Genomic DNA, 21,289 nt, shown 5'->3' on the forward strand with positions numbered 1-21,289 from the left:
GCTAAAACGACAGTGCCCTATCCGGAGTCTAGCTAAACTTACCTCCTCCCGACGACGCGTTCGGGAGGAAGAGGTCCAAGCGCAAGGAAGGGCTTTCACTTCCCGCAATTTATTACGGGGAAGTGCTGACCAATGCGCATGCCATAAATGAGCAACTTGGCGACATAAACCGCTCCGTAGATCGGTGAAGGGAAGCGACTGAATAGCTGGCCGAGGAAGAGAGACTGCAGCCTTGGCCGCTATATCGGCCGCCTCATTCCCACAGATACCAGCGTGTCCCGGCAGCCAGAGGAACGCCACCGAGACGCCCCCCAGGTGGAGCAAGCGCAGACAGTCCTGAATCCGGTGGACCAGAGGGTGCACAGGGTAAAGAGCTTGGAGACTGAGGAGAGAGCTGAGAGAATCTGAGCAGATAACGTACTGTATCCGCTGATGGCGGCGTATGTAGTGGACAGCCTGGAGAACAGCGTAAAGCTCCGCAGTATAAACCGAACACTGGTCGGGAAGCCGAAAGCGATTTGGGGTGTCGCCAACAATATAGGCACTCCCTACACCTAACGATGTTTTCGAGCCGTCGGTGTAAATAAATGTGGCGTCCATCATTTCTGCACATAGAGCAGCAAATGCCCGACGATAAACAAGTGTAGGGGTACCATCCTTGGGAAATTGACAAAGGTCACGGAGCAGGCAGATCCGGGGACGGAGCCAAGGTGGTGCTGTACCTCAAGTTGTCAAGAAGGTTTTAGGAAAGTGGAAGGAAAGAGAATGGAGCAGTTGACGGAAGCGGACTCCCGGGGGTAGTAGGGAGGAGGAGCGGCCTGCATACCCTACATCAAAGGAGGCGTCAAAAAAAAGGTCATGGGCTGGATTAGCAGGCATGGAAGACAGATGGCTAGCATAACGACTCAGGAGGACTGCTCGCCGATTGGACAGCGGAGGTTCAGCAGTCTCAGCATAAAGGCTTTCCACAGGGCTAGTGTAAAAAGCTCCAGACACTAGACGTAATCCACGGTGGTGGATAGAGTCGAGACGCCGAAGAATAGACGGCCGAGCAGAGGAGTAGACGATGCTTCCATAATCCAATTTCGAGCGCACTAAGGCGCGATAGAGGCGGAGAAGGACCACTCGGTCCGCTCCCCAGGAGGTACCATTCAGGACACGGAGGGTGTTAAGCGATCGCAGACAGCGAGCCGAAAGATAGGAAACGTGGGAGGACCAGCATAGTTTTCTGTCAAACATAAGACCCAAGAATTTAGCAACGTCTGAAAACGGAAGGTTGACAGGACCTAGATGTAAGGAGGGCGGAAGAAACTCCTTACGTCGCCAAAAATTAACACAAACGGTCTTACTGGGTGAGAAACGGAAGCCAGTTTCGATGCTCCACGAGTGGAGGCGATCGAGACATCCTTGAAGACGTCGTTCAAGATGGCTGGTCCATTGAGAGCTGTAGAAGATCGCAAAATCGTCCACAAAGAGGGAGCCCGAGACATCAGGAGGGAGACAATCCATAATTGGATTTATGGCGATGGCAAACAGTACAACACTCAGCACGGATCCCTGGGGTACCCCGTTTTCTTGGGAGAAAGTACGGGAGAGAGTACTGTTCACCCGCACCCTAAAAGTGCGCTCTGCCATAAATTCGCGAAGAAAAAGGGGCAGCCGGCCTCGAAAGCCCCAAGAGAACAGTGTGCGGAGGATGCCTGTCCTCCAACAGGTATCGTATGCTCTCTCCAGATCAAAAAATATTGCTACCGTTTGGCGCCTCTGGAGAAAACCGTTCATGATATAAGTGGAGAGAGCAACAAGATGGTCAACTGCAGAACGATGCTTCCGAAATCCGCATTGGGCTGGTGTTAAAAGACTGCGGGATTCCAGCCACCAAGCTAAACGGTAATTCACCATACGCTCCAAAACCTTACAGACACTACTCGTGAGAGAAATGGGGCGATAGCTAGAGGGGAGATGTTTGTCCTTTCCAGGTTTCGGAACGGGAACGACAATAGCTTCCTGCCACCGTCTAGGAAAGGTACTGTCGGTCCAAATTCGATTATAAAGGCGAAGGAGGTAACGCAGACTATGGGTTGATAAATGCAGCAACATTTGGACATGGATACCATCCGGTCCTGGGGCGGAGGAGCGAGAAGAAGAGAGGGCATGTTGGAGTTCCCGCATGGAGAAAACAGAATTGTAGCTTTCGTGATTTTGAGAGGAGAAAGCAAGATGTCGCACTTCTGCTGCACGTTTCTTCGGGAGAAACGCTGGTGGGTAATTTGAAGAGCTCGAAATCTCAGCAAAGTGCTGACCCAACGAGTTAGAAATTGCGACGGGGTCCACTAAGGTATCATGCGCGACAGTGAGCCCAGAGACCGGGGAGAAACTAGGCGCGCCTGAGAACCGTCGAAGCCGATTCCAAACTTCCGAGGAGGGAGTGAAGGTGTTAAATGAGCTAATAAAGAATTTCCAGCTTGCCTTCTTGCTATCGCGGATGACGCGACGGCATCGCGCACGGAGCTGCTTATAGCGGACACAGTTGGCCAAAGTAGGATGGTGACGGAAAATGCGAAGAGCACGTCGCCGCTCACGTAGTGCGTCACGGCATGCCTCGTTCCACCAAGGAACTGGGGGGTGCCAGGGCAATTCGGAGGTGCGTGGTATTGAACGTTCCGCAGCTGTAAGAATAACGTCGGTAACGTGTGTGACCTCATCGTCGACGCTGGGAAAGCGACGGTCATCGAATGTCGCTAAAGACGAAAAAAGTGTCCAATCGGCTTGGGCAAATTTCCAGCGTCGCGAGCGCATATATGGCAGTGGAGGCTGCAGTCTAAGGACACATGGAAAGTGGTCACTCGAGTGTGTATCATCAAGGGCGAACCATTCGAAGCGCCGAGCTAGCGGAACAGTACCGACCGCAAGGTCCAAATGAGATAAATTTGTCATGGAGGCAGACAAAAATGTGGGGACCCCAGTGTTGAGGCAAATGAGATCCGCTTGGTGGAAGACGTCTAGCAATAGAGAGCCACGTGGACAAGGATGTGGAGATCCCCAAAGCGGGTGGTGGGCATTGAAGTCCCCAACCAGCAAATAGGGGGGTGGAAGCTGACCAAGAAGATGAAGGAGATCAGCTCGTGCCATTGGTGTGGATGATGGAATGTATACAGTACAAAGAGAGAACGTGTATCCAGAAAGGGAAAGACGGACGGCGACAGCTTGGAAGGAACTGTTTAAGGGGATTGGGTGATAATGGAGAGTATCATGGAGAAGAATCATGAGTCCTCCATGGGCTGGAGAGCCTTCAACAGAGGGGAGGTCATATCGGACGGACTGAAAATGAGGGAGAACAAAGCGGTCATGGGGACGCAGCTTTGTTTCCTGAAGACAGAAGATGACCGGCGAGTAGGATCGTAAGAGGACCGACAATTCATCCCGATTGGCTCGAATGCCGCGGATATTCCAGTGGATAATGGACATGGGGTGAACAGAAAATGGAGGAATGTGACCAAAGTTGCTGTCAACTCAAAGACTGCTCGGAGCTAGCAACCGACAGCATGGAATGGCATTCAGCCGAAGGCAGAAGATCCTGATCCATAGGTTGGTCAGGAGCAGCCCCTGCCACCAGCGATCGGCCGGTTGACCGGCCACCAGCAGTGCGCCTCGGCGACACAGAAGACGGCCGAGGGCGATTTCCGCCAGGTGGTGCTGTAGATGGGACACGCCTTGGCGGAGAAGGAGAGGAACTGGGTTTCTTTGTAGCCTTCTTGGAAGAATGATGTTTAGATGAAGGAGAAACCGATGGTTGTGAAGTTGCGGTACGTAAAAACTCTTCACGAGTATGCTCTTTTTTCGAAGACTTGGCGTCCGACTTTTGGGCTCGAGATTTAGCAGAACCCAACGAAGGGTGAGCCATAGAGTGGGCAGGCGAAAGTGGTGAGGTTGAACGAGCGATCTTTGCGCTGGCCGATCTGACGACCGTGGTACTAAAGGTGAGGTCGCAAGTCTGCATGGCCGCCTCCTTTGTTGGCCGAGGAGAAGCAAGGACAGTGCTGTATTTTCCTGTCTGAGGCACGGTGGGCTTGCGACTGGCGAATAATTTTCGAGCAGCAAAGGTCCACACCTTTTCCTTCACTCTTATTTCCTGGATGAGCTTTTCGTCCTTAAAAACGGGGCAATCTCGAGAGGAAGCAGCGTGGTCACCCATACAGTTGATGCAGCGAGGGGATGGAGGTGGACAAGCACCCTCATGGGCATCCTTGCCACACGTAACACATTTGGCTGGATTGGAACAAGACTGGCTGGTGTGATTGAACCGCTGACATCGATAGCAACGCGTAGGGTTTGGGACGTAAGGGCGAACGGAAATTATCTCATAGCCTGCTTTGATTTTCGATGGGAGTTGAACTTTGTCAAATGTCAAGAAGACAGTGCGGGTTGGAATGATGTTCGTGTCAACCCGTTTCATTACTCTATGAACTGCCGTTACGCCCTGGTCAGACAGATAGTGCTGAATTTCTTCGTCAGACAATCCATCGAGGGAGTGTGTATAAACGACTCCACACGAGGAATTTAAGGTACGATGCGGTTCCACCCGGACAGGGAAAGTGTGGAGCAGAGAAGTACGCAGCAATTTTTGTGCCTGGAGGGCACTGTGTGTTTCTAACAACAGGGTGCCATTCCGTAATCTGGAACAAGACTTTACAGGACCTGCAATTGCGTCGACACCTTTCTGAATAATGAAAGGGTTGACCGTGGAGAAGTCGTGACCTTCATCAGTCCGAGAAACAACAAGGAACTGTGGCAACGATGGAAGAATCGTCTGTGGCTGAGACTCAGTAGACTTACGTTTGTGAGCAGACATAGTGGAAGGTGAGGAAACCATTGCGGAAGAATCCCCCATGATTACCGGCGTCTCCGATGGCGCGCTCCTCCCTTGTGGGGGCCCTCTCTGAGGGCGCTCCCGCCTTAGGTGATTGTTCACACCTCAGGTCACACCTCCCGACAAACGGACGGAGGAACCAATCGGCATTTTCGGAAGGTATCAGCTCGGGTAATCACCCCTCCCTGGGCCTGGCCGTTACCAGGGGGTACGTACGTGTCCTACCTGTCTACCCGGGGCGGGGAATTACGCGTTACCCCGTCACCGGCTACGCACAAAAGGCGTGGGTCGGCCTTCAGACACGCACAGGGAGGAAGAAAGAGAAAGGGAAAGGAAAGAAGAGAGGTCTCAAACGCCGCAGCGGAGAATAGGGAAAGAGAAGAGGTAAGGAAAAGAGAAGGACAAAGGAAGGAAGAAGACATAAAAGCAAGGAAGGCGAAGAATGCAGTACATTTACGAGCATCCGTCTCCAGACGTAGGCACAAACCATACTCCCAGATGGGGAGAAAGGGAAGGAAAGAGCCAGAGGTGAGGGGAGGAGGGGCGAAGATAGGGATGGGGAAGGATGCGGAAAGGGAAGGTATGCAGCCCGGAAAGGAAGGAAGGCCACATTAGCTCGGGGTCCCGTGCTCGCTACGCACGTATCCACAAAAGAGTTGTGGACCCCCTGGGGGGAGAAAGGGGATTGTATGGAAGATGTTTTCTTTTTGTTTTTTGTGTGATGTGATTGTGTTGCCACTATCGAGTGTTTTAGGGTGTCTACTCTGGAGCTCTTATAATCATTTGCAATAGCTGTTTGTTTTATTATTTCAATTTCTTGTACGCATTTATCTTCATAGAGTGGTAATTGGATAGCTATATTGATCATGTATCGGAATGTTGCCATTTTGTGGGCTGTGGGATGACAGTAGTTGTGGACTGTGGTATGTGTTGTGGTAGGCTCCCGATAAATTTCAAACTTATTCTGTTATTCTTTATTTTAATGGTATAGTCTAAAAAATTTATACTGATACCTGCTTGGTGTTCAACTGAGAATTTTATGTTTTCATGGGAGTTGTTGAATAATTGGTTCAACTCACTGATGTCATCTTCTGTGTCATTGATTAAAATGATGGTATCACCTACATATCTGTAGTAGTACATGATATTTTTGAGGAGGTGGTGATTGGAATTCAGGAGTTTGTCTTCCAAATTACTTATAAATATTTCAGTTAACAATCCAGAAAGGTTTGAGCCCACTACCAAGCCATCTGTTTGTTTGTACATTTTCATTAGTAAATTTGAAATAGTTTTGTGAAAGAGTTAATTCGAGCAGGTCCATTAGTTCAGTAATGTGAGTTGTAGGGATTGTGTTTTTGTGCTTTTGCAGCTTGGCTGTAATTATCTGTAGTGTGGGATCTATTTGCACAGATGAGTAAAGGTTTTGTATGTCAAATGAGGCAAGTGTGGCTCCATCAGGAACTTCTATGTTTTTGACATGTTGTGTGAATTCTGATGTGTTTTTAAGTGTTCTCTTATTACTGAATGTGTATGCTTCTTTGAGAATTTTGAAGTACATTTTGTTGAGTTTGAATGTTGGGCTGTTCCTACAGTTCACTATAGGCCTGATGGAGGTCGCATTTTTGTGTATCTTTGATTGTGATCCAAGACAGGGTGCATGTGGGCTTATTGTTACAATGTTTCTTGTGATTCTTGGATGGGGAGTAGGAAGTTTATGTTATTTGAAATGTGTGTAATTTTTTTTGTATTGTGGCTGTTTGATCTCTCTGTATTTCTGTTGCGTTGTTGGCTTGGAAGAAGTCTAAAGCTTTTTCTGTGTATGTTGCTTGGTTCATTACAACAGTTGTATTACCCTTGTCAGCTCTTACAATTATAGCATTACTCATGTTTAATTTAGTCTTAATGGTACGTGTAAGAGCTTCTTCTCTTTTCTTGTATACTGGGAGTAGTTTTACAGTTTCCTTCTCAATAATTTCATTAATTTTATGGCAGGCTGCTATTCCATAGTTTTGTTTCTTAAAGGCGATGGTTGAAATCTGTGTGACACTAGTGATGAGCTTCTCTTGGTCTTTTGGTCCTGTGGAGCTTGAATGTTGTGGTTGGTTGGTTGGTTTGGGGAAGGAGACCAGACAGCGAGGTCATCGGTCTCATCGGATTAGGGAATACTATGTTGGTATTGGTGAAGAAAGGTGTGTAGGATGTGTGTTTCCTACAACTGTTTTGGTATAATTTGAGGGGCAACTGTTGTTTTATAAGATAAACTAGCTTTTTCTTCTGTGTGGCTTTTGTTTTCTGTATGATGAACTCTGTGTACTTTCTGATTTTTTCAGTTATGGAATCTTATTCTGGTCTAGGAAGCAATTTTCCCAGTTGTAATTCTGCATTATAAACCTGTGCACTGAACATTTGCTTTTTAATATAAGGTTCTTTCAGTTCATTTTTCACCCAGAGCTTCTGTGCATTTCTGTTTGTTTTGACATTAATCTTACCATAATTTGGAATGACGTTATTTTTAAGACAATTTCTATTGAAGTGAATATGCTGTGTTGTCACTGCAAGCTTCTCTATGATGTTTTTTGTACTTGAAATGTTCGCACAGTGTAATCATCGGTGGAGACTTTAATCACCCAACAATCAGTTGGGAAAATCATAGTTTTGTTACTGTTGTAAGTAATAAGAAACCCTGTGGAACAATACAAAATGCCTACTTTGAAAACTACCTACAAGAGATAGTTTGGAACCCCACTCATCATGGAAATATATTGGATCTAATGGCAACAAATAAACCTGAGCTCTTTGAGAAATCCACATCTGAACTGGTATCAGTGACCACAAGGCAGTTGCAGCAACAAAATACAAAGGCCATCTAAAACAAGTAGAAAGATAAACTTGTTCAGTAAACTAGGTAAGAAATCAGTAGTATCTTATCTCAATGAGGAACCTGAAACTTTCAGCACAGGGCATGTGCATGTAGGAGAACTATGGTTCAACTTTAAGATAATAATTGACCATGCACTGGATAGATATGTACCCAATAGCTCAGTTCGTAATGGGAGATATCCTCCACGGTATACAGTCACTGTAAAGAACTTCTAAATAAACAGAGCCTACTGCATAATGGTATAAAATGAAGCAGATGACTATAGATAGAAAGACGTTGAATGAAACACATTTGGCAGTCAAGAGAGCAGTGCGTAAAGCCTTCAATGACTACCCTAGCAGAATACTGCCAAATGATTTTTCACAAAAGAATGAGAGAGGAATTGAAATTGAAGGAAGCAAACCAATGACTGAAGTGCTTCATTCTGCTTTCAAATGGTCCTTTACATAGGAAAACCCAGGAGGATTTCCCTAATTTAATCCTCGTACCACTGAAAAAATGAGTGAAATAAGTGCTAGTGTCAGTTGTGTTGAGACACAGCTAAAATTGTTAAAACTGAATGAAGGCCCAGGACCCAATAGAATCCCTAGCAGATTCTTTAATGGATTTTTGACTGAGTTAGCCCCTATTCTAACTATAATCTATTATAGATACCTTGAACAAAAAACTGTGCCCAGTAGCTGGAAGAAGCACAGGTGTGTATAAGAAGAGTAGTAGAAGAGATCCACAAAACTACCATCCAATATCCTCCCTCAACATCGATGTGCTGTAGAATCTTATAACACATTCTGAGCTCAAACACAATGAGATATCTTTATCAGAATGACCACCTCCATGTCAAACAGCACGGATTCCAAAAACATTGATTATGTGAAACATAACTCACACTTTTCTTACATGACATACTGAAGGTTTTGGATCATGGCAGATAGATAAATGCAGTATTTCTCGATTTCTGAAAACCATTTTACTCAGTACAACAGCTATGCTTATATTCAAAAGTATGACCATATTGGATATCAAATGAAATTTGTGGCTGGACTGAGGATTTTTTGCTACGGAGGGCACAGCACGTCCGTCACCTTAGATGAATAGTCATCTTCAGCTGTAGAAGTAACTTCAGGTTTGTCCCAGGGAAGTTTGTTGGGACCCTTGCTGTTCATGTTGTATATTAACGACCTTGCATACAACATTAATAGTAACCTTAGACATTTTGCAGATGTTGCATCTATAATTAAGTACTTTGTGAAAGATCCTGTATATATATTCTGTCAGATCTTGATAAAATTTCAAAGTGGTGCAAAAATTGGCAACTTGCTTTAACTGTATATATAAAAAGACACACACACACACACACACACACACACACACACACACATAGTATCCCATGAGTATATCAATGAGTGTGGAGTATGCTGGTCTCCCATCAGGTGCCTCCCCAGGTGGCGGATAGGGGAATGCTCACCAGATTGATGGGTACTGGGGAAATAAAATACCCAAGCTGGACAAAAACCAGCAACTGCTGTCTTGTAGTATGATACTGGCTTATCGAAAGCTGAGGGAGTTAACCCTGAAAGAAAATCCTCAATTACATTAGGCCTAGCAAGCCAGTAAAAGAGCTTATTTGCAGTTGCTTTCAAGACACATAAGAGCCTCAGAACACTATCAACTCAATTAAGATACCAGCATGAGCAGACTCATGTCAGGGATGATGGTTTACGGCCTGATGATAGACAGAGTCTTGCAAAAATCCCGGAGAAGACTTACACGGATTGGGATTATCAACTTACTCAACCTCACAGGAAAATGTGAAGAACTAGTGGACCTTATGGGAAGGAGAAAATTAATGACACAGGAGATGTGTGAAACAAAATGGATAGGGGGAAGGCATGAAGAAATTATGGAAACAGTACACACTGTATTGCCATGGAAATAACAAAGAGGTGAAGAATGGTGTAGGTTTCATCATGAATGAAGATCTAGAAGGAGTCACTGACATTCAGTACATTAGTGACAGAATAATAAAGATGACTGTACATTTAGAGAAGGAGAAACTAACTTTAGTACAGGTGTATGCGCCTCAAACTGGATGTTGGTAAGAGGATAAGAACCAGTTTCTTGAAGATTTGGAAAAAGTCATTAGTAAAGATAGAGTGATCATTATAGGAGACCTAAATGCACAGATTGGGACAGATAGAACAGGATATGCGAATGTAATGGGACCCCATGGATGTGGTAGAAGAAATATAGAAGATGAGCATCCCCTTGACTTCAGTATGAGAAATGGGTTAGTGGTGAAAAGCAGTTGGTTTGAGAAGAGAGAGAGCCATAAGATAATACGATACAGTTGGAATGGATTACAAAAGACTGTAATTGATTACGTCATCACAGATGAAGAAATGAGTAGAATGGTAACTGATGTCAGAGTAATCCCTAGTGAGAGCCCTGACAGTAATCACTGTCATGTGCCAAAAGTACAGAACAAGAAAATGCAAAAAATCAAAGTATGGGAACTCCAGAAAACAGAGAAGAGAGCTGAATATCAGAACTGGATAAAATCCCCGTTACCAAGAGATGAAAGGAAAATCGGAGAGGCAGAATGGACCAGACTAAGGTACACATTGGTAAAGGAAGCCACTGAAGTTTGTGGAAAGACAAGATGAAGACAAGCGAGAAGGAAACACCTTGGTGGAATGAAAGTGTGAGAGCAATAATCAGGGAAAGAGATCTCTTCAGGAAAAATGAGGGATCGGGAGAAAAATAAACCAGAACTTATCAGAGATGAGGCAAAGATCAGAAACCTCGAACAAATCTACCGAATCAAGAAACTGGAAGTTAAAAGAATGGTTGCAGAAGAAAAGACCAAGGCATGGAAGATATTCACTTAGGAGTTGGAGGAGGACAGTAGAGGCAATAAGAAACTGTTGCATATGGTTAGCAGAGGTAAAAGGAAACCAATGGATACCATAAAAGCACTTGAAGATGGAAATGGAAATATGGTTAGGACAGAAAGTGACATGAGAGAAGTCCTGAAAAAACCATTCTGACCACCTATTAAATAGATCAGTTGAAGAACCAAATACAGAACTGGAAATCCAAACTTACAATGAGGAAACTCCCATCACCTGGACAGAAACAGAGGCAACCTTAAAATCTATGCCTAAAGGAAAATCCTCAGATGCAGATGAAGTGAACGCAGACATGATAAAGTCAGAAAGTATCCAAGGCATACAGTGGCTGCGCCGAGTACTTAATGCCATATGGGCAGATAACAAAATACATACGGACTGGAGCAACGGTGTAATAATTCCCCCGTTCAAGGAAAGTATCAGGTGGAAACCCACCAACTATAGAGGAGTAACCCTATTGTCTCGTGGGCTGCAAATACTTGAGAAGATCATAGAAAAGAGACTGAGAACCTCATCTATCATAGAACCACAGCTCGAGGAGGAACAATATGGATTCAGAAGTAACAGATCAACAATAGATCTAATTTTTAGCATCCGCATGTTAATTGAAAAGTATTGGGAGAAAGGCATGAATCTGGTCATTGTATTCCTGGATATAGAAAAAGCCTATGATAGTGTTATAAGAGATGTCCGAGGAAAAAGAATGTGCCTGGGACTAATAAGAAAAATTCAGATGTTGTACAAAGCCTGTACTAGCTATGCACAAATTGGGGAAGGACGATCATCACGGTTTGAGACCAAGAGTGGAGTTCAGCAAGAAAGTGCACTGTCACCACTACTATTCATCACTGTTATGGATATTATAATGAAGAAAGTCGAGGAGAAATCAGGAGAACTGAATGTATTTGCCTATGCTGATGACATCACGATGTGGGGCGAAACTGAAGAGGAAGTACAGATCAGACTCGATGAATGAAAATCTTGGTTCCAGAAATATAACCACAACATCAGCAAGAACAAGACAGGGGTGATGGCAGTCAACAGAGAAGGACAACCAGCATGTGTAAAACTAGGAGACCACCAACTAGAGTGTGTGGACTGTTTTCCTTACCTTGGAAGTGTAATCTCCAGTGATAATTTGGTCAGAAATGAAATCACCAACAGAGTGCAAAAAGGATCTGAATTCTACCAACAAATAAGATCAATTTTATGGGATGACTTGATTCCAAAACCAGCCAAACTGATGATGTTTAATGTCTATTTCATACCAATACTGACCAATGGTATTGAAAAATGTACCCTCACAAAAAGAGAATCATCAAGGCTGCAATCATCAGAGATGAAATTTCTTACATCCACCATCCAGAAGACTAAGATGGACAAGTTAAGGAATGAGGAGGTAAGGAAAGAAGCTGGAATAAAGACATCCCTATTAGGTCGAATCAGCACATCTAGACTTCTATGGTACGGGCTGATGTGAATGGAGCCAACTAGAACAACCAAAATAAATTTGGAAAGACAGATGGATGGGAAAAGACCTCAAGGAAGACCTTGAATCCAATGGATGGACTTGATTAAGGCTGATCTAGTGACCAGAGGATGGACAGTCAATGATATTCTCCATGAACACATGTATTTGGACAGGACAAAAGGAAAAAGCTCATTACCAGTACCCGGGAAACTGGAACTGTTAAATGATGATGATGATGATGATTATGATTATGATTATGATGATGATCAATGAGTCATTGTTGGATTCGGCCAACTCATACATATACCTGGGTGTAACACTTTGTAGGTAGGTATATGGAATGCAATGATCACATAGGCTCAGTCATGGGTGAAGCAGGTAGTAGACATCAGTTTATTAGTAGAATACAAGCAAACTGCAAACAGTCTACAAAGAAGATTGCTCAAAACTCACTCGTGTGAGACATTCTACAATGTTGCTCGAATATGTGGGGCCTGTACCAAATAGGACTAACTGGGGATATTGAGCATATACAGAGGAGGGCAGTACAAATAGCCACAGGTTTGTTTGGTCCATGGGAGAGTGTCATAGAGATACTGAAGAAGCTGATCTGGCAGACTCTTGAAGATAGATGTAAACTATCCTGAGAAAGTTCACTAACAAAGTTTACTCTAGATATACTACAACCCCCTATTTATTGTTCACATAGGGATTATGAGGATATGATTAAAATAATTACAGTGTGCACAAAGGCATTCAAACAATCACTGTTCCCACAATCCATATATGAACTGAATGTGAAGAAACCCTAATAACTAGTACAATGGGCCACATCCTCTGTCACGCACTTCTTGGTGGTTTGCACAACTCTCATGAGTTGCTTATTTGTGTACGACTTGTACTGTTCAATCAAATGTTTACCAAGAAAACACAGAAGAAATGAGATAGTAATAGGAGCATTATCATTACTAACGAACAGTAAAGCTTTCAGCAAATTTAAAATTGAACAAAGTGTGTCACTTGCTGGCACATCACTGTGTCAAAACGCAGGACTACAGTTCTGTGGAATTGGAATCTTTACTGCAGAAGTGTAACAGTGGCAAGATCAATAAAAGAAATCTGAGTCAGAACAACCTATCTTCGATTAAAAACCCAGAGCTCCAGTTTCGAAATGCCTTGTACCAAGTGATGACACAATTCACCGGATCAAAAGTTTCGCCAGCGAGATGATGAATTTATAAGAAATGGGATGCAGTGTTCCAAGCTTTTGTCAAATCTTTCGATACAAGGGTTTACTCTGAACATTTCTATATTCCAATAGTCAATGCTTCTTTATTTCAACCACAGAGTAAATTATTTACAGGAAAAAACTCAAAATTAAAACATCAATAAATGCTCCAATTCACTAAAAATAAAAGACTTTGGAAACACAGAAAATTACAATCAAGCAGAAACAATTGACTGCCAACATTTAAATTCAGGACGCAAAGAAACTAAGAAAGCTACATTCGGTATGATTCCCTTAACTCAAATTTATGTGTTCTCTCTTTTATCCTTTAGAAATATGCTGTTACCAAAAGAGTGTTGGAAGGATCTTCCTTTCTTCTTTGCAGCACATATTTCAATGTCACACTCATTATAGTACATACTCTATAATACAGTGTGATTTGTTGCCTACTTGTCTGCTGACTTGCTCAATCACGAACATATCTATAAGCAAAAGTATGTCTGCATAACATATACACTGCACGTAAAAATGCTGCAATGCACAGGACACTAAAAGACAATAAAAGAAAAGAAAAGAAAAGAAATCACACTGAAGGGAAGAAGGAACACCACGAGGACGACACTATGAATTGCTACAACACACTGTAACAACTGCAAATAAAGGTAGTATGTAAGACATATTTAAATTAAGATATTCTGAAATTATAATTACAAAACCAGTCATCTAAAAAATATGGTTTTACAAGAAAAGCCACAGTAATATGCTACAATACCTGAACATCCGTGTTTGGAACTTCATTAATTTCGAAGGCACAATAATCACCTGAATCTGAATCTTTGTTCATTAACTGTTGTACATTCTCAGACATTGCAGGTGTCTGTGGATTGCTCTGAATTAGATTTTTAATTGAATCTCTTATCTTACTAACTGTTTCATGATGCCTGTTTAAACCATCTTCAAGCTCTTTCAAACGATCTCCAATTCTTATCCACTTATTCTGAAAATTAAAGTACAGTGTAGTGGTCAATTATTGTGCAATGGCAGTACCATTCAACAAGTTATTGCGACTATTTCTGAAACCATGTTTGAAAATTTACTAACATTCTTACAAAAAACACATGACTTCTATTTGAGAAAGTGTCTACCACTGTAAGATTATACAAATAATACAATAGTAATCACAAACAATAGAATAGTAATCACGAAGCATTATTTCAAATTATGTTCAAATAATTTATATACATGACAAAGATCCTATCATGAATGACATTACACACAGACTTATAAAGATAGCTCCTAAGGATCAAAACAATGAGTTACAAAATTTTGAAGATCACCACTAACAAAATCCTGAGTGCACTTGTGCACTGGACTATGCTGGACATATACTGAAACTTGAATACATTTTTTAGTTTCTGTTCAGCTATCAAGTCTAACTATGTATTTCACAACTGTTTTGATAGACTAGTAGGGATCTATATCTCTGTCTCCACTTTAGGTATTTAGGAACACAAATAATAGACATATTGGATTAAAACTGGTCACTACTGCATTATCAGGCAGCATCTTTAAAACCCCATCCATTATGTAAACTCAAAACGTTTCTCTTTCCATGTAACTTTGTTTAAGATTTCAAGTGTTTTCAGGTGTTTTCAAAATTAATGTTTTAGGCAAAAATAATTGATCATTCATGCTATTTAAAGCACAAAAATTAGATGTAGTGTACACCACAGATGCAAATGAAGCGCAACAAGCCATTTCACGTTTTGTACATTCAGAAAATGTCTTTGTATACAGACAAATCTGGTACAAAAAATTTGCTGATTGTATGGCCTCAAACACTGAAGTTGTGTGTTTATACTGTACCTATTTACCTGCAGTTCACTGGCACGTATGATAACAGCTGTTCTAATGGTAGAAGACTATTTCTACAAACTGCACAACCTACAATCTTGGCAAATACTGGACTTTGAATTCTAAGAGTAGCCAAGTTTTTTATGATGCCAGTAACTGACTCAGACTTAATATATTTGATAACAAGCCTGCACCTTCCCCCATTTTATGGTAATAGATAGTATGGGTGAAGATAAAACAGACAATGCAAAAAATAGACCTTAGATACCTGTGATAAAGTTTGTTGTTGTTGTGGTCTTCAGTCCTGAGACTGGTTTGATGCAGCTCTCCATGCTACTCTATCCTGTGCAAGCTTCTTCATCTCCCAGTACCTACTGCAACCTACATCCTTCTGAATCTGTTTAGTGTGTTCATCTCTTGGTCTCCCTCTACGATTTTTACCCTCCACGCTGCCCTCCAATGCTAAATTGGTGATCCCTTGATGCCTCAGAACATGTCCTACCAACGATCCCTTCTTCTAGTTAAGTTGTGCCACAAACTTCTCTTCTCCCCAATCATATTCAATAATAATTCCTCATTAGTTATATGATCTACCCATCTAATCTTCAGCATTCTTCTGTAGCACCACATTTCGAAAGCTTCTATTCTCTTCTTGTCCAAACTAGTTATCGTCCATGTTTCACTTCCATACATGGCTACGCTCCAAACAAATACTTTCAGAAACGACTTTCTGGCACTTAAATCTATACTCAATGTTAACAAATTTCTCTTCTTCAGAAAGGCTTTCCTTGCCATTGCCAGTCTACATTTTATATCCTCTCTACTTTGACCATCATCAATTCTTTTGCTCCCCAAATAGCAAAACTCCTTTACTACTTTAAGTATCTCATTTCCTAATCTAATTACCTCAGCATCACCCGACTTAATTCGACTACATTCCATTATCCTCGTTTTGCTTTTGTTGATGTTTATCTTATACCCTCTTTTCATGGCACTGTCCATCCCGCTCAACTGCTCTTCCAAGTCCTTTGCTGTCTCCGACAGAATTACAATGTCATCGGCGAACCTCAAAGTTTTTATTTCTTCTCCATGGATTTTAATACCTACTCCGTATTTTTCTTTTGTTTCCTTCACTGCTTGCTCAATATACAGATTGAATAACATCGGGGAAAGGCTACAACTCTGTCTCACTCCCTTCCCAACCACTGCTTCCCTTTCATGCCCCTCGACTCTTGTAACTGCCATCTGGTTTCTGTACAAATTGTAAATAGCCTTTCGCTCCCTGTATTTTACCCCTGCCACCTTCAGAATTTGAAAGAGAGTATTCCAGTCAACACTGTCAAAAGCTTTCTCTAAGTCCACAAATGCTAGAAACGTAGGTTTGCCTTTCCTTAATCTAGCTTCTAAGATAAGTCGTAGGGTCAGTATTGCCTCACGTATTCCAATATTTCTACGGAATCCAAACTGACCTTCTCCGAGGTCAGCTTCTTCCAGTTTTTCCATTCGTCTGTAGAGAATATGCGTTAGTATTTTGCATCCGTGACTTATTAAACTGATTGTTTGGTAATTTTTACGTCTGTCAGCACCTGCTTTCTTTGGGATCGGAATTATTATATTCTTCTTGAAGTCTGAGGGTATTTCGCCTGTCTCATACATCTTGCTCACCAGATGGTAGAGTTTTATCAGGACTGGCTCTCCCAAGGCCGTCAGTAGTTCTAATGGTATGTTGTCTACTCCCGGGGCCTGGTTTGACTCAGGTGATAAAGTGACAGCAAATTATCAATTTGATGCCCACCTCTTTGACTCTTTCTCTAAAAACTGTAGATGGTTATTAAATTTCATGACTCTTAAGCAATACACTATCAGTCCCTTTGAGGCCCAGAAATGTAATCTCTTTACTCTGTTAACTTCACATTATCTACAACAATACATATTAAAGCGATAATACAATGAAATTCACTTAAAGCGGGATTCAATTAAATAAAGCATCACAAGATTGCCTCTCTTCATAATACATGTAACTATCAATATATCATATTAATCTAACCAACAATTCAGTATTTCTTGCCATTATTCCAGCACTAAGTTCACCTCAACACATTGAATGCCAATTCTAATTATTCAAACAGTTCAGGTTTTCTTGGGTGTAATTCAATGGTGCATCCTAAAAAGTGAGTGTCAAGAAGGTATACCTCCATCAATCACAGTCACAATTGCAAGGTGTTTTTTATGAGCATTTCTATACAGTCCATACTGTAGCAGACTCCTGTGCAACAAAGAGAGTAGTAGTAGTAGTAGTAGTAGTACAAATTTCAGCTTCAGCCTTTTTGTACTGCTGGGTGTGCAGTATGATACAGGGCAGTTCCTTTGAAAATTGGGAGTCACATATTAGATGATGATATGTGTTTAATAGGACTAAACATCTTCATTATCTGCCCCTCGTTGCACTGAAAGTTCATGTAAAATGGTGTGGAACGAGAAAAGGAGAATTGGCAGATCCACAGTCTGTGACCTTTTTGTCATGATTGAAAATTTGCATGAAAGTATTTTAATCCCTTAACTTAATGATTTATATTTCAAATTATGTTCAAAAAAAATTGTATGCATGAAAAAAATCCCACCATGAATGACATTACATACAGACATATAAAGATAGCTCTTAAAGCTCAAAACAATGAGTTACAAAATTTTGAAGATCACCGCTAACAAAATCCTGAGTCCACTTGTGCACTGGACTATGCTGGACATATACTAAAACTTGAATTCATTTTTTAGTCTCTGTTCAGCTATCAAGTCTAACTATGTATTTCACAACTGTTCCCTGTGAACATAAATCATGTAGGAGCTGGCTGGAGCACAGTGGATGTATTTATCTCATACCACTAGCAAACGTTTATAGTCTCTAATGAGGTAACATCACATTCTGCTTCACTTTCTGAGCCACTAAATTCAGTGTCAAACTCAGGATATAGGCACCTTTTCTTAAAGCACTGCCTAAACAACAATACAAGAGAGAGACTGAAAGCAAATGTTTTGTCGTCAAGCATCCAAAGCTGCAAACAGTAAAGACGATATCTAGGAGCAACCACCTCGACCAAACTACAACAGCCAGGTTACAGATGTAGGGCCAGATGCTCTCTAGTGGCCAAAGATTTAACTATCATTGTTGAAATGGACATGAGCTGAATTTTATTTTTTCTAAAGTCTGTTCTTAAGTTGCCCAAGTATACTTCGGATCTTAAGTTTCTGCCAAAATAACAAATGCGAGATAATTTGGGGTTTTATGTTAAGGGGTCAAGTCAGATAGTCAAAAGTGAGATAAATCGCAGGTAGCTAAAAACTGTAACTGGTTGCTGAAGGATGTTCCAAGATGTACCATCATAATAAGTACTTCTAATAGGGGGTATAAAAAGAAGACTCTACGCACTACATATAAAATTGGAGAAAGTAACTGAAGGCCACCATGGACACACACCACTTCAAGATATCCTCATCCCACAGCCACCCTTGATACCAAACTTTGGGATCCACTAATTTTGTTATAAAATCCAATTCCTTCAGGAAATGTATGACTGTCAGCTGCTATCCCTTCATCTGCCAGTATCTGGGTCTGGGTGGTAAACAGGTTGATGGCTCATCTCATACCAGCCAGAAGGATAAAGTCTGTGAGAATATGAACAATTGTGAGACGATTACCACAGCTGTATTGGAGGGGAGGGGGAGTCCTCTTGACATAAAAGGGACTTGTGGCCTATACGTAGACAGCTCAGCACAATGGCTTTTCTCCGGGAGGTTTGGAGCAAAGTATGCCACATCTTTGATTGCCCTCAGCTTGCTGAGAGTTGTGGTAGCCTGTAATTTCACATCCCAGGTTTTCAAAATTTGACGTCGCAGATGCAGTCATAGGTCTATGCCCAGTACTCCAAGCTTGTCTTGGGGTTGCTTCTTTAGCCAGTCTATAGTGATTTAATTTCCCAGAATATCCACATCGCTCAGTGTCCAGAGAGACATTACAGTGGTACTAGAGCTGTGGAGGTCAATAAACAGCTCATGGAGTCACTGCAAACCAAGAAGTTGTTTGTGGAGAGTGTTTTGTTGTACTACGGAGCCTGTGATATGGTGACCAATTCTGTAGTGTACACACTGCATGCACTCAGCAAAAAGAACTTCTCCTGCCCCCTGCTAATGCAAAAGCAAAAGCAAAACCAAAACTATTGTTGAATTTTGATCCAGCTATGTAGATATATGCATGTCAAATTTGGGTGACTGTCGAAAGCTGAACATAATAGGGATCTGAGAACAGTGGGATCAGCATTTTTCTTAAGGCTACAGAATAGGTTCATTCAAATCAGAGGACTGAAATACACACCACAGCAGGTGTGAGAGGGATCTCTATGCACACATATAAGATTGGGCAATTGGAGGGCCTTGCATAGAGTGTCCATTTGTATCCCAGCTGATCCACCTAGTTTTGGATTATCTGTAAAAGGTCTGAAGAGCTAGTTGTAAAAAAAAAAAAAAAAAAAAGTTGAGCAACACAGGTGGGTAAGCTTCTTGACAGATTGTGATCACCTAGTTCATCAAGAGTTGCTGGCAACTGACTGTCAGTTGTGGGTCACCAGCTTTCGCCACGATGCTTACATGGAAGGTTCTAGTTGCCAACTGTACACCACACTGTTGGACACAGTATAACAAACTCAATACTGATAATGCAGCCGACCCACAGGGAACACATTCATCATCCAGCTGGAAGAAATAAAAGCTTTATAAATACACAGAAGAAATGTGTGGTCTGCATCCCAGGGGATACCAGGGGAATTACATTTCCATAACCAATTTGCATTGAGCTGATGTACATACAGTAACCAAGTTGACTGTCAAATAAAAGACTTTGAAAGTTTCAATGACTTCAAGTAACTGCTTACCCAGATAATGTTCAGGATGTGACTGCACAGTCTTGAGTTAACAAAAGTGCACAACAAAAGTCTTCATGGGAGGAGAGTGATACCCAAGACTCACAGCCCATTTATGAACTTTCTGTAGTGCCACTACCGGCAGAGTAAAATGTGAAAAGGCGCAGTGGAACATTGCATTAGCTGCCATTGGCCAGTGAGCGTGGCATGTTGATGTTTGGGTTAAGACAAAAAGCATATGAAATTATTAAAAGATGGGCTAGCCTCACTCAGCATAACTTTCCAATGCAGCAGTAGTGCAGGGCATAGGCAAGGCAGTGTCTCAATCATCGGGGTCTTGGTGGTATTGCCAGGTATGTGACCAGGAGAGGTGCATTGGCACCCCAAGTGGGCTGCTATCTGCTGTAAATAACAATCAATTTGCAGCAGATTCATTCGTAGCACAGCAGTACCAACAGGACAGATGGTCTATGCCAGATGAGGAGATAATACAGAGCTGCCAGCCATAGCCTTGGGTTTGAGTCCCTGCTGCGGTACCTGCTTCCTGCACTAACTTTGTCCACCAGACTTGGTGTCACGGTACAGCAGGCCTTTCCACCACACCAGTGAACCAACGTATAAATTGGAAATAAAATGTTAATTTAAACAGCCACTTCTTCCTGGGCCTCATTGGCCTGCAATCCAGTCTCACCACTTGCCACCCAGCCCCCTGACATTGCAGCCACCCCATATCATCCCAAGGGGCAGCTATAAAGTGGTGTCAGAAGTACTGATACCGCCTTCTGTGGGCAGCACAGGGTACAACACCTGTGCAGGAACACAATCTGCACTATCAACACAGTGGAGCGGGTGGAGAAACTTATTTTTTATATGTGTGACTGGCAGGTGATCTAAGAGGGAGCACTACTGTAATTTGAGGGTTAATTTGTTTAGAGCAGAATGTGTGGGAATTTTGTGGCAACAGTAAAGAGCAGTATTTAGACCCTGTGAGGTGTTCACAGTGTAATCTGCTTGGGCGCCCCACACCATGTGCTGAATCTGTATATGTAACTTGTTTTACTTGCCGTGAGTTCGGTCATGTTGCAAAGCACTGTAGCGAATCTAGGGGGTTGATGACAAAGTGCGAGGTGTAATTTCTTCCTTTCTTTTTGTCATTTGGTAAT

At 42.3% G+C, this 21,289-nt stretch overlaps 1 protein-coding gene across 1 annotated transcript in view; it reads right to left on the reverse strand.

Annotated features, from left to right (window-relative positions):
* The window catches only part of LOC126170901 (alpha-mannosidase 2), a 197,518-nt gene that overhangs the window by 147,182 nt on the left and 29,047 nt on the right, over nucleotides 1-21,289 (reverse strand). Inside the window, exon 3 of the mRNA XM_049920758.1 lies at nucleotides 14,132-14,356. Coding sequence (XP_049776715.1) covers nucleotides 14,132-14,356 — 225 coding nt within the window. The remainder of the gene's footprint in view (nucleotides 1-14,131; nucleotides 14,357-21,289) is intronic.

Source organism: Schistocerca cancellata, chromosome 1 (genome assembly GCF_023864275.1).
Source record: "Schistocerca cancellata isolate TAMUIC-IGC-003103 chromosome 1, iqSchCanc2.1, whole genome shotgun sequence".
Lineage (NCBI taxonomy): Eukaryota > Metazoa > Arthropoda > Insecta > Orthoptera > Acrididae > Schistocerca > Schistocerca cancellata.